Raw genomic sequence first — 13,313 nt, 5'->3', positions numbered from 1 at the left:
TGTATTGTGTGTGCATCTCTAGGTGAAATTTCATGTGTGCTGATGTCTTTCTGTTTTGTGGTGACTTTTTTCTTTTTTTCCCCCATCCCCTTTTCCTCTTCCCCGTGAAAAGTGAAGTCCGGGAGTGTCTGAAACTGGACCAGGACCATAAGCAGTGCTTCTCTCTTTATAAGCAAGTAAAGAAACTCAATAAGCAGATTGAGTCAGCAGAGGAATTAATCAGAGAAGGCAGGTAAGTGTTCACTGCTGTATATATATAAAAAAAGGTAAAAAAAAATAATCAGTGCTGATTGAGGAGCTGATTAAGTGATGCTTTTTGCATCTATCAGTTGAAGTGGATAACTGAGCATAGCTCTCAAATTACAATTAAAATAAATATTGACTCGCATAGTGACAACCCTGTTCTGATTCCTTCTGATGCCACTCTCTTCTCTTTGAGTGCTTCTTTGTAGAGCTGGTAGCAAGACAAGATGGGGATAATATTTGTCAGCTCTGGAGAGCTGGGCTCTCAGACAAGAGAGGTGAAGCTACTGAGAAAGTCCAGAGAAGTGCCACAAAGATGATGAAGGGGACTGAGCATCTCTCTCCTGTGAGGAAAGGCTGAGAGAGCTGGGACTGTTCCCCCTGAGCCTTTTCTGCTACAGGGGGGTCTCATCAATGCGTATATAAATGTATATAAATACCTGAAGGGAGGATGCAAAGAAGGTGGAGCCAGGTTCTTCTCAGTGGTGCCCAGTGACATGACGAGAGGCAACGGGCACAGCCTGAAACAGGAAATTCCTTTTGAACATAAGGAAATGCTTCCCACCACCCTCTCCTCTCCACTGGTGCAGGTTGCCCAGAGAGGCTGTGAAGTCTCCTCACTTTGTAGATATTCAGAATCCATCTGAACACAGTCCTGGGCACCCAGCTCTAGGTGACCCTGCTTGAGCAGGGGTGTTGGACCAGCTGACCTCCAGAAGTCTCTTCCAACCTCAACTCTTCTGTGATGAAAGGAGCACATCTTCAGACTAAAACCACCTAGTAAATGTGCAGTGCCTTGATAGCAAAAGTGGATCTGACTGGTGGGCTTCTTTTATGCACCCTGTTACATGATAGACAATTTCTCTGTATTCTTCTACTTCTTGCTTTATTTCAGTTTTATGGGTTTCCAAGCACATGACATCCAACTATAAGGACCCTTAACAAGTGATTAAACGTTGTCAAGGTGGCTTTTTAAAACAAAGTACATCAGGAGCATGAATCAGTGCAACTGTGGACAGTTTTAAGTCAGCAGTTTGTTTGGACGCTTTTCACTTTAGTCTTCTATTTTAATGCAATATCAGCAGGGAGTCTTCTGAGAGCCTGTATTTCTTTTAGCTTGTACCAACCCTTGGTTCAACCATTGCATTTTTAGGTGAATGTTCTAATTCATTTCTTACTCCAACCATGGAACTTTTGCATCTTTGAAACCTTCATAGCAAAAATACATTTTACTATGTGACCTTTGGAGAAGAAGGGAGAAAACAAGGAAGGGAGAAAACAACAGCCTGGTTCAATCTGGCCTAAAAAACTTTGTCTTTTTTGTACCAAGAAATGCAAATAGTACTGTGCTCACAGCGAGACTCCAGACTGAGTCCGTCTCAGATATTGGGGAGGGAGATGGTGTTTTCCAAGTGCAGAGTGATGTGTTGTAGAGAAGGCAGATCTAGAGACTGCCTGTGCACACTGAGGGATGGTAGTCGTTATCATCTGCAGAAGCCTGCCCGGTGTAGTGCCTGCTTTTCTGTCTCATAGCACGGGAAAGGGAATGGGGATGTAATTCTCAAAGTGGCTGAAAGCTTTCTTTGAACTGTTGTCTTGCACCACACCTATTAGAGTTAAAGTGCATTGCTAGAAGCATGTGAAAGTCTATGAATGTTAAAATTTATAAATAAACCACAACACCCTGAAATAGTTATTACATTTCATGATATTATGCTTATCTTTATGATTTAAAACAGGTATGAAGATGCTATCAATAAGTATGATTCTGTAATGAAAACTGAGCCAGATGTTGCCATTTATGCTACTCGTGCCAAAGAAAGGATCTGTCACTGTTTATCAAAGGTAATTTGGCTGATCTCACACTGTTAATTTCTTTAAAACAAAGAAACAAACAAAAAAACCCCAGAACTATACGAATTCTGTTGTACTGTCTCTTCTCTAGAATCAGCAGCCTACAGAAGCCATAAAAGTTTGTACAGAAGTTCTGCAACTGGAACCAACCAACGTAAATGCCCTGAAAGACAGAGCAGAAGCTTATTTGCTGGAAGACCTGTATGAGGAAGGTACAGTTGTATGCAGTTTGCACATACTTCTTATGTGGGCATTTAAAATGCAGTCTGTTTCAAAACTTTTTAACATGCACTTTGATTCTACACCATGTTGTTATCCCTAATCAGCACCAGTAGTTGCAGATTTACAAAAATATCTACTGGTAATTTTGTCTTGATTAGTGTACGTGGAATGTACTTGTTTTATCTACAGCGGAGTTGTCTTTATGACAGTGTGCTACATTCAGCTTACTCAACTTAAACACATTTATATAATCAGCAATGTCAGACAATTGCATTTAGAGATAAAAAGTAATTATAGCCATGTAAATCCATTTTAGGAACCCATTTTAATGTCTTTAGATGGCAGCAAGAAACAATGCTGTTCTAACCCCCAGCGTATGCTGAGGGCAGAAGATACTAGCCATGGCTTCACCTCCATGTGTCTCTGTAGTGCTGCAAAGAGCAGGAAACTGATTCTACTCAGACACATGGTGGGGGTGCAGGGTTGTCCTGTGCAGGGACAGGAATTGGACTTGATCGTTGTGGGTCCCTTCCAACTCAGGACATCCTATGATTCCGTGATACTCAAAGCTGCATTTTCCACATGGGGTTTTCCTAAAATGCATAGTGCTATGTGGTCCCTTATACAGCCTTGGAAAGTAGTAACATGTGTCTACAAGTACACCATTATGTTGTTATCTGGCTTCTTTAAGAGTATGAAGTGCTAATGTGCTATGAAAAAAAAACCTTCAAAATTTAATTTAGCAGATCTCATTTCTACAAGAAATCAGGCTTGAGAAGGAAATTTGGACGATCTGTTTCACCCCTGTGCTAAGTCACAAAGCTGTTTTTGAAGTATTGGGCTGTGTCAGTCAAATGTTATGAGGGAAAGGACTTGTAGGCTTTAAATGTGCAGAAAGCTAGTTCCATTAATTTTAATACTCACAGAACAAATTTCCTTTTCTGTACTCTGCTGCTGGTTCTTTTGCTTTACAACTGAACAAAAAAATCTTTGCTATTTAAAAATTCATGAAGGCAGCTGTTCTCATTAATATCATACTCAGATTTTTTTTTTTTTTGGTCTTTTTGAGAAATTAATCGCTGATACATGACAGTGCTCACGTCCTGAAGTTCACTTCAAAAATGACGTACCTATTTCATTGTTTTATAGGCTTCCTTGACTAAAAACAGGGTATAAAAGAGGACTGGTGGGTGGTTTCAGGCAGTCCTTTGTATCAGCCCTGCAGACCTTGTACCTCTGAAATGACCTAGACCTAGGCCCTCTTTGCTGAGGCTGGCAAACCTTCTTCCCCCTTTTAAGAAAACGGGTGGGAGACAACAGCATTTCAGAGTACAAAGGAATTGCTTAAAAACAACCCGAAGTGTGAGGAAAAATTGTCTTTCTGTTTTTCTTAGAGTACAGTTTTCCCATCTTTTGTTTAGAACTGTGGTGTCAACCTCAAAGTTAAGGCTCAGGAAGATTTCACAGTGAGGAGGCCCCTGCCATGGGCATTTCCCCATATGTTTCTGTACTTCAGTACAGTGGAAGTAAGCTCAGTCAGCACTGGGAAGAGTCGATTTACAAGTGAATTAAAAACCAAAACAAAATAAACACTTCCATAAACAAAAGTACAGAATTCAAAGGTACAGATTACAAATCTACATAGATTACGGCTTGTACAAAAGTTTTTGATTTAAGAAGGAGTATCAGCAAAAGGAGAACCCAAAAATTTTAAGGTTATTTTTTCCCCTCAAGGTGTATGAATCTTCAGTTTAGAGGAGGGTACAAAGAGGGACATGACAAACAAGCCCTGCTGTGAGTCCTCTTAGATGTACCTTTTGCTTCTTACTAGTAGACAGAACTGATCTTGAAACTTGTTTTCCTGAAACTAATGAATCTCAATTTGGATCTTTCTAACTTTATCTTCTGTTAAATCCTCATCTATTTCTGGTTCTTCTAGGGTGAGAGAATCGGGCAACTCTTGCAAATTAGAGGGGGGGAAAGAAAGTTTTGTAACAAGGTCCTGCACAAATGTGCAGAATCTATTTGATCTTGTCCAGGAGCAAATCCCTCCCTATGATGGGATATAGGGAAACACCTGGTATCTGGGAGAGTTTATTTCCTGGGCTGGAGCCTGCTGGGCTTGGCCTAGCCTGGCTCTGAGTGTTGTTTAGCATATCCCCAGCCTTCCTACTGCCCTTGGTAGTAGTAAGATGGTTGTAGTTACACTCTGCCTTCCAGCAGAGCCTCCATAAACAGTATTATAGGCCATTAATGTTCTCTGCCTGAAGGTGTCTTCACTTATCCTTCAGTTTTAACTGCTATAAAATGATGGCTGGTTTCTCTCTGCTGTAGTGAACAGCAGAGCGATTAAAATTGTAGTCTCAAATTTAAAGGGGCAAACCGATTCTCATTCTTTTCTCAGAAAATTTCAAGCTGGAGGTACCTATTTTCCTGTTTAAATACAGGAAGTTTCAAAGTACTTGTCACTCAGAACTTTGAAGGCAATTATTGTTAAATGGTCAAGATGCATTTCAGTTATGTATAGCTGAGTTCTGATTCTTATCAAATGGTTTAATTACTTTATAATCACTGGAGATTCAGGGCATGTCTGCAGACATAGATGTGTAATGACTTCCTTTTGTGGCTTACCTCCTAAGTACAGGAGTCTATCTGTCTAAAGTATACAGCACAAGTTTTGTCAAAGAAGAAGAAAAGTCCTTTGGTGTCTTTTTTTTCCACCCACCATACTAGTGTAGATGAAATGGTCCCTATTTTCAATAAGAGCATAACTGGTTCAGTTCCCCTAACAGAGCTGGCATGATGTAGGTTGTCCATAGTTACTTGTGTTTGATAGGAAATTCATTCTGCATATGGAATAATGGCCAGTCTTGGTCACTCTGTTTTAAAGATGCAGGTAAGATAGGAAGGCCAGCTAAGGTAGAGACACTATGGAATTACTATTGGAGATATTGTGAGACTCCTGTATTGAAAGAAGGAGGGTTAGATTTGACCAAAGTATTTAAATTGAAAATGATACTGGAAACTGGTTGTTCCTTTCGTGTTGTGGGACAGGGTTAAAGGAATAAAGGAAGTTCTGTGAAATATCAGGCCGGTAAGAAGCAGCAGGGATTCTTGCATTGGTTTGTGAGGTACTAGTGCTTTTGGAAATAGTGACTGAGAAGAATTGATTAAATACCTCGCTCGGCATCCTGTGAGTTAGAAATAAGTCTCCTGGTTTCATAGCAAGCCTCTGGTGGTCAGGAAGCTGTCATCCTGCTTCCACCCCTCACCTCTCCGGGGTGCAGAGCCATTAGCTCGCTGACGGGGAAATCCTGCACTGGAGAGTACCAGCAAATAGAAGCCTCTTCCAACTGAAACAAAGTGCAAAATGTACTTGCTGTCAGCAGTGCTGGTTGTTTTCCCTCTGTGGTGTGCAGCACTAAAGAACGTACCTTCCCTTATGCTTAATACCTGCAGCCTTTAAATAAGGGACTCAATTAAAAAAAAAAAAAAAAAGAGAAACCTAGCACTGTCACTGCAAATACGTGACCCTGGAGCATCTTGGTTTCCAGCAGTGGCCCATGCTGGAGATGACGTGGTGCTCAGGGAAGTCAGACAATCTGATCTGCATTTGGTGGGATGTTGTGATGGGACCTCCCATTACTACATGAAGCTGATTAAGTGCGCTGATGCTAAAATTACTGGAGTGGTAAAGCAGCATAATGAAATCTCTGTATTTTCATTATTTTTATCAGTATCAAGAGCTTATATTTGGCACATGCATTAGTGTACACTCCCGTTTGGGGTTCTTTTAATGACTGGACAAACTATTAAAAATATCAGCAGAAGCCAAATCTATTTGTTCAAGCAGCAAATGACAGTGTCCAGTGATGTGAAAATGAATTCAAATTTTGTTTTGTTTGTAATAGCATATAAAATTGTTTGGGTAGTGGAAATACTTTTTGGAGTCTTTGTTTTTTTTTCAGTAACCAAACCAAGATTGCAGCGATATCAGCTGTCTGGGTAATACGAATTCATTAGCACTTCCTGCTGTCTTGCTCAGAAACAGTGAAAAACAAATGTAACACCTGCTGAGAAATAGCATCTGCTTGGAAATAATCTGATGCAAGTACTTTGTGTAACTTGAGAAACCTGGGAGACTGGGATCTGCAAATGAGACTTGGAGGATGATAACAGTGAAATAAGAGCAGTCTCATTAAAGACTTCCACAGTTGCTTCCCTTGATAAATCAAAGAATATTTAAACTTGGTGTCTTAAGCATTCAGTTACCACTTAAAATAATAATAATATAGTTTACTTAAAAAAGGAAAATGTGTAGACCTGGAGTTGCTTAAAAATTCATGAGTATATAACGGTATTACAGAACCTCTCTTGCTTTCCTTCCTGAGAAATGCAGCTCTTGAAATAAAAGCGATAGCATGCCTTTGGAAAAAAGCCCTTAAAATGTAACTGTCCGCATATTATGCAGAGGTGTATAAAGCAAATATTTCTTTCACTAAGAGTATGAACTTTCTGGTGATCTGAAGTCCATCTTTATTGTCATTAAAGAGGAAGAGGCTTTCTGTCATGTTGACAGAGTTTAGACTGTGGGAGAGGAAAGAATATTAGTTAAAGGACTCTGTAAAGCGCGTCCTTCAGTTGAACAGCAACGCGGGACTAACGTTGTGCAGTGGGCTCTTCAAATACCAGTCGCTGAAACTTGCCTCCTGACTTGTGTTTCATACCAGTCCTGGATGCTCGTTGTGTTTGCCCATCCAGACACTAGAGCGTTCCGACCTATTGCTATCATAATAACCTGCCTTCCCCTTCCTTTCCAAAAAGTGTGATGAACCTAAAGAAAGAAAATTAACCTAATTTATATGTGAACGTTAATTTCCTCTACTCCAAGGGATTCCGATTAGGAAAAACAAAACGTGGCAAGTTGAAACAAAAGTTTTGCTGTTTATATACTTCAGTTTTGGTGAGTGGTTGAGTTCCTGAAGTTTGTAAAGAGTTGTATAATCTTTTTCCATTCACTTTTCTTTTTTTTATAAAAGCTATTAAAGACTATGAGACTGCTCAAGCCAATAGTGAAAATGACCAGCAGATTCGAGAGGGGCTGGAACGTGCCCAGAGGATGCTGAAGCAATCACAGAAGAGGGATTACTATAAAATCTTAGGAGTAAAAAGGTGAGATATTAATATCCGAGATGATAATTGTGTGAAAGTTGGTTATTAAACCAGTGCATTTCAGGCTGATCACTTGATTTTGTTCTGCTAAGTGTTAGTTTTTGTTCCTGTATCTTGCTACCTGCCTTTTCCTACTGTACTAGTCTAGCAGTGTTCAGCTTTTAAGTAGCATTTGTTTACAATTCCTTTAGAAAGAATGAAAATACATCGGGAAGGAAGGAAATAAATCCCTCGGCAAGAAATTCTTAGTATAGATGATCAAGAGTCAATGAATGAATTGGTGAAGAAATGGAAAGAATTACTGAAGGCAACAAAAAATAGAATTGTGGCAGATAGTGTGATAGATTGGAAGAGTTTGAAAGGTATCTAAAATATTTCTGCCATTAGCCTTGAGAAACTAACGGCTTCTCTTTCTAATGAGAACCAAATAAATGTCCAATTTTGAACCGGTATTGGTCACCCTTCCCATCATGAATTAATTTGATCTCTACTCTTTGTGCTTTTTGTTACCCGATTGTAAATCCTTCAGACTGGGAACCGTATTCTGCACAGGAGCCGGCAGTAGCATCTTTCTGAGTAAAGTAAATGGGTGGCGAAGAGTGAGGAATCTTTGTTTAAAGTTGCAGCCTGCTTCCTCTGGGTTTTTTTGTGTGTAGAATCTTCAGTGCCACCTGCAGAAGGTTAACTCAACTCCCACCTCATAGTTCTCCCAATGCCCTTTATTACTGTCTCAGTGCTTAAAATAAACCTGTAGAGTCACTAGTGTGACATATGAAGGATTAGAAAAATTTAAGTTGTCTGTGATTTTATCCATCCAGAAATGCTCGAAAGCAAGAAATCATAAAAGCTTACAGAAAGCTGGCATCCCAGTGGCACCCTGATAACTTCCAGAGTGAGGAAGAAAAGAAGAAAGCAGAGAAAAAATTCATTGACATAGCAGCTGCTAAAGAAGTCCTCACTGACCCAGGTAATCAGTGTTCTTATGCAGTGACTTCCTTTGTTTTCTTTTTTTTAATTACTTTTTTACAGTCATGTAAAAATGCAGCAAGTGTAAGTCATGAGCATTACAGCTTCCCCCTTTCCCTTTACCCACCTTGAGAAAGCAGTGCACTAGTACTTGTGTGCAGTGTATTGCATGAAGCCAGATGTAAACCTGGAGCTATTTATTGTATATCAGTGACTTTTGTTTAAAGTGAGAAAAAAACTATTATTTTGAAGACCTCTTTTTAGAATGTCATCTTGCAGATCTCCAAGATTTAAAAACTCTGGAGTTGCTTATGTTTAGGATGTGGGCATCACCTTCTGCCTGAAGTTCTATTGCAAAGCACATGTAGATTATCACAGCATCTGAAGTACCCCAGAGAAACATTCCAAATTGGTGCTTGTTGTTTGTGTCAAAGCCCAGATGTACAAACAGATGCTTTCCCTGAGGGCAGGGAACTGGGTTCCCAGCTCCTGTTGGGACAGGGCGCCCTCACTGCCGGGAGCAAGAAGCCCTGTCAGGTCTGCTGCTCAGCTCTGGAGGAGGGGAAATAGGGTGGTGTGGTGCCTGGGAGATCCGACGTCCAGTTAGGTTCTTGACATATGCTGCCAATGCGGGTGGTAACTGCAAGTGGTTCTAAATGGATTACTGGCCATCAAAGACACTCGGTGTTGCTGCCCTAACGACTTGTGCCATGATCCCACCTTGGTTTTGTTTCCTTCAGAGATGAGGCGGAAGTTTGATGCAGGAGAGGACCCATTGGACGCGGAGAGTCAGCAGGGTGGGGGCAACCCTTTCCACAGGAACTGGAACACGTGGCAAGGATTCAACCCCTTCGGCTCCGGAGGAGGACCATTTACATTCAAATTTCACTTCAGCTAGAGCCAAGACTGTTCCTGGTGGCTGCTGCTGTTTTTTACTTAATTCGTTGAAAAAATAAAAAGTCGCTCAGTTCAAGACCCAGAATCTTAAATTTCTAATGTTGTCCTTAACCCAGAGTCTTACTGCCCTAGAAGAAAGCTCCTTCTTTCTTCTGGTGTTCCAAGGGTTTGCTTTGTGGTGAACTTGAGAAGCTCGTACTGGTGGGGGGTTTTGTTACTACCTGTGTATTTGTGGTGGAAATGCAGGACACGTTTATTCTTATGGATGGAAAAATACAGCAAGAGGTTCCTTAGGACAACACTTATATGTAGGACTGAAGTATATGCTTCAAGGTAAAAATGCATGTAAATATTTTTTGGAATCGGGGCCTAATAAACATGGAAGGGGTAGTTACACAATAGTTTCTACGTTAACAAATCATTAGTCATCGTGCTCGGCGGAATGATCTGTCTCTCAGTATTGGTGCAGGGGAAGGCGAGGGCCCAGCTGGGGTGTTCCTGTCGGCTGTGCCGTGGGGGGTCAAGGGGCTGCGTGCTGAACGAGGCTGAACAATCGCTCTGGAAGAAGCTAATTGTATTTGAAAACTAATTGTATTTGAAAATCTCTGCTCACTTTATTCCCTAACCTGAAGTGAAATGGGATGACTTCCTTGGCAGTAACTGTCCACTAGGAAAGGAAAAACAAAATGTACCTGTTTGTTGAAAGACTTTTTTTCTGAATGTGATTTGGGCTGTTTAGGCATCATTTTTGTGTAGTCTGCACTTTAACAAAGTATCTGCTTGAGATTTGAGCAAACAATTTGATGTGACATTTCCCCAGCTGTGCAGCAATTTGTTACTCCTCTGTCCATACCCAGAACCAATACAGGTTGTGAGGTGAGTGTACTGCGGGCTGTAGGAATACGATATTGACTCCAACCTTCTCCTGTAAAACAACTCAGTTGCTGATGGGTGATGCCACAGTGAATTAATACCATGTGAAATTGTTTGAAGTAATTTTACATTTTGTGTAACAGCCACAGTACTGCAAAAAGAACAACTAACTTTCCATTAGCCAAAAGTCTGGTTTATTTTTTTTTCTATATGTACGTAGCTAAAATTGGGTTTAGTGTATCGATGGAAGTGTGTGACTGCACTTTGAGGTATTACCAGGGCTGTAGCTGCTGTGAGGGGAATAGTCTCATTCTCTAAGAGTGTATTATCATTACTGATGAGTTTCAGCAGCAGCCATTTTCTTATAATGCAAGAATTACAGTTCATCAGTGTTTGCTTGATTGGATTTTAACTGGAAAACAAGAATCAGTTGACAGGAATCTTCTCTCACTTGGACTCGCGGCATTTGGAGGTGTAAGCAGCCTCAGTAAAACAAATGAAATCGGCAAATAAGGCCTTTGGTCTGAAAGTTGGGGCTTCTAATACTGTCATTGGAGTTGCTATTGAAGCACAGTCCTTGCGTCCTTCCTCAGCTGTTTTACAAATGTAACTCTTGAGACCCTGTGGCTTCGTAAAATGTTTTTTGACAGCAAGTTAAAGGTCAGTGTTTGTTCAGCAGGAAATTTGTCTTCAAGCTGCAGAGTGCACGCGGTGATTTCTCACGGTTTATGGTACAAAACCACCCCAGCAGCCTGTTAAACTCCAGCGTCGGGTATTTTCCAAGTTGAATGACTCACTAGAAATTCAGCTTCTGCTTTTGATCTGTCTGGAAGCTTTTTGTTGAACCTCTGTAGAAGATGCTCAGGGGGCTGTTCACACTGCTCCGGGCTGGGGTGGTTCTCGTAGGTCCATCCCCGCTACCTGGTGGTACCACCCACACTGACAGCTCTACATGTGTCCTTTTTGCCCACCCCGAGGAGAAGATGGGTAGGTGGCCTTCACATCTAATAGTTGCTCCTGGCTCTTGTCACCCTCTGTCCCCGAGGGGTGAGCAGACCCAGCTGTGGGCGGCTGCTGCATTGGGGGTGGTTTCCAGTTGTATGTGGTTGTGTGCGAGTCATTGCTCTGTATAAAGACTTTTATATTGCCTTGTTCACCACAGAAGGGGCTGTTTCTAAATTAATAGTGAAGGACCCGTGCGAGCAATATGTCATTTGTAGAGATGGGGGAGTTGTTCGGTGTCGGGGAGTCACAGTTGGCGCTGCAGCCCCACATGTTTGTCTACTAGGGAGGTCTAGAAATGGCACATGAGCTTTGAAACGACCACCCTGTCCAGTTGTTGTTGCTCTCATCCCTCTGCCTGTTCTCTTTCAAAAGCTGTAGCTGAGGAAGTTGGTTCTTGGTTTGTAATTTCTTTTTATTTTCTAAGGGAAGGAATAAAGTGGTGCCTCATAAGTAAATTACTCACCCAGGGCACTGATGTTAGAGCAGCTCCAAGGCAACAGACTGGTGTGCTGCACACTGGAAGCAGTCAGGAACAAAAAGATCTACGCTTATTTTACGAATGAATGGGAAAGGAAAAATCAGGTATTAAAAGGCTTGAATGTAGGCAGTAGAAGCAGCAAAGCGATTAGTGCGTGAATGCTGTTTGTAGATTCCTGCAGAAGACAAGAGTCTTGAAAACAAAACCAAAGCTGCCAATGGAGAGCAAGGCTTTCCGAGAGCCAGCAGCTGCTGCTCCGAAGAAGTGTTAAGAAGAAAACGTTTCCATTTCAAGGACCTCCAGATATGGTGAAGTATTTCCTGATGTGACTTCAGAAAATGAAGTGCTGGTAATGCACTGAGTGTTAATGTTACGAGGGATGCACAAGGAAGCTGATTTTGCCTTTTTATTTATTAGTGGGTGTTTGTAGTGCAATAATGTTCAATAACTGAACATTGAAATACATGTCTTGGTAGTCTGTAAACCCTGAGATATGCATGAAGCATCGTTACCATAATTGGCCTACACATAGATGCAGACTTTCTCTGTTGAATTCTCTCTCAGTTTTAATAAACTCATTTCCAACTTGCTTTGAAATGAAGGTGGGGGGTGTTTTACTTCATATATGCTTAATACTGATGTATTAATAAGTCAGTATTAAACCAGATTAAAAGTGAATTATGAAGAACTCAAATGTGTGACATATGAAGAAAACATGTCAGCTTAATTTTTTTTATTAATCTTGTTTCAGTTTTCAGACCAGTGTTTGGAATAAGAATTACTCTTCTGTTTAGGGATGTGATTTGTAGGAGCTTTGCTGGAAACTAGCCAGTATAGCAGGTTAGTTGCATATAAAAGTGCCTTATTGTAAGGTATTGTTTGTTTGCTCTGTAATACACACTTTTATCCATAAAATAAATAGGAGAATAATTTTTTTTTTCCCCTCTACAAATCTCAAAGTAGCAATTTTATGTTTTAAGAAGGATAAGTAAAGCTCGCCGGAGATTTATCAAATGTTTCCAATTATAAAATGTCTTTATATGAAATCGTAAATCTAAAAAGCAAGAACTGTTTTTTCTAGAACTGTGGGAATTATTTTATGGTATTTTTCACAATAAAGATATTTATGATGACAAGAAAGCACCGCAGTGTGTTTGCCTGCCCTTCTTTCCTCGTCTTGCTCTCTGAGGTTGGAGTTAGAGCTGTGCAGAAATGCAGTGCTGGGCACACTCAGTGCATTAACCAGCTACTGCAGAAGTGGTTGAACTGCAGCAAGTCATGTACAGAGTGAAGCAGCATTTGGGTGCTTGACACTTAGTTTTCAGAACTTAAGTTTTCTTCCCATTAGGCCAGACCCTGGGGGTACAGCCCCCTGTCCTGGGAGAGGGGTGGAGCCAGGTGCTGAATGTAGAGGACAGTGTGTGACAAAGTCTCCCACACCTGTACCTGGCTCTGTTCTGGGCAGCAGAACCAAATCCCAGCTGGTCTTTCTGGATGGCAGCCCAACCCAGGAAAGTCCCTGGCCCTTCAGTTGCTGGTGACACAAGAGGGGAGAGGAAGACTCACTTCTGCTCTCCTTCTGGAGGTGGGAACTCACAGCCAG

The 13,313-nt window shown here is 41.1% G+C and overlaps 1 protein-coding gene across 1 annotated transcript in view; it reads left to right on the top strand.

The window, feature by feature from the left end:
- Nucleotides 1-12,790, top strand: part of DNAJC3 (DnaJ heat shock protein family (Hsp40) member C3) — a 37,124-nt gene extending 24,334 nt beyond the window's left edge. The window contains exons 7-12 of the mRNA XM_080351830.1: nucleotides 113-232; nucleotides 1,983-2,088; nucleotides 2,189-2,309; nucleotides 7,359-7,491; nucleotides 8,310-8,458; nucleotides 9,198-12,790. Of these exons, the coding sequence (XP_080207956.1) occupies nucleotides 113-232; nucleotides 1,983-2,088; nucleotides 2,189-2,309; nucleotides 7,359-7,491; nucleotides 8,310-8,458; nucleotides 9,198-9,355 (787 nt within the window). The 3' untranslated portion in view covers nucleotides 9,356-12,790. The remainder of the gene's footprint in view (nucleotides 1-112; nucleotides 233-1,982; nucleotides 2,089-2,188; nucleotides 2,310-7,358; nucleotides 7,492-8,309; nucleotides 8,459-9,197) is intronic.
- Nucleotides 12,791-13,313: the final 523 nt, after the last annotated feature.

This window comes from Nesoenas mayeri (genome assembly GCF_963082525.1).
Source record: "Nesoenas mayeri genome assembly, chromosome: 1".
NCBI lineage: Eukaryota > Metazoa > Chordata > Aves > Columbiformes > Columbidae > Nesoenas > Nesoenas mayeri.
This window is presented reverse-complemented; position numbering and strand designations above follow the sequence as displayed.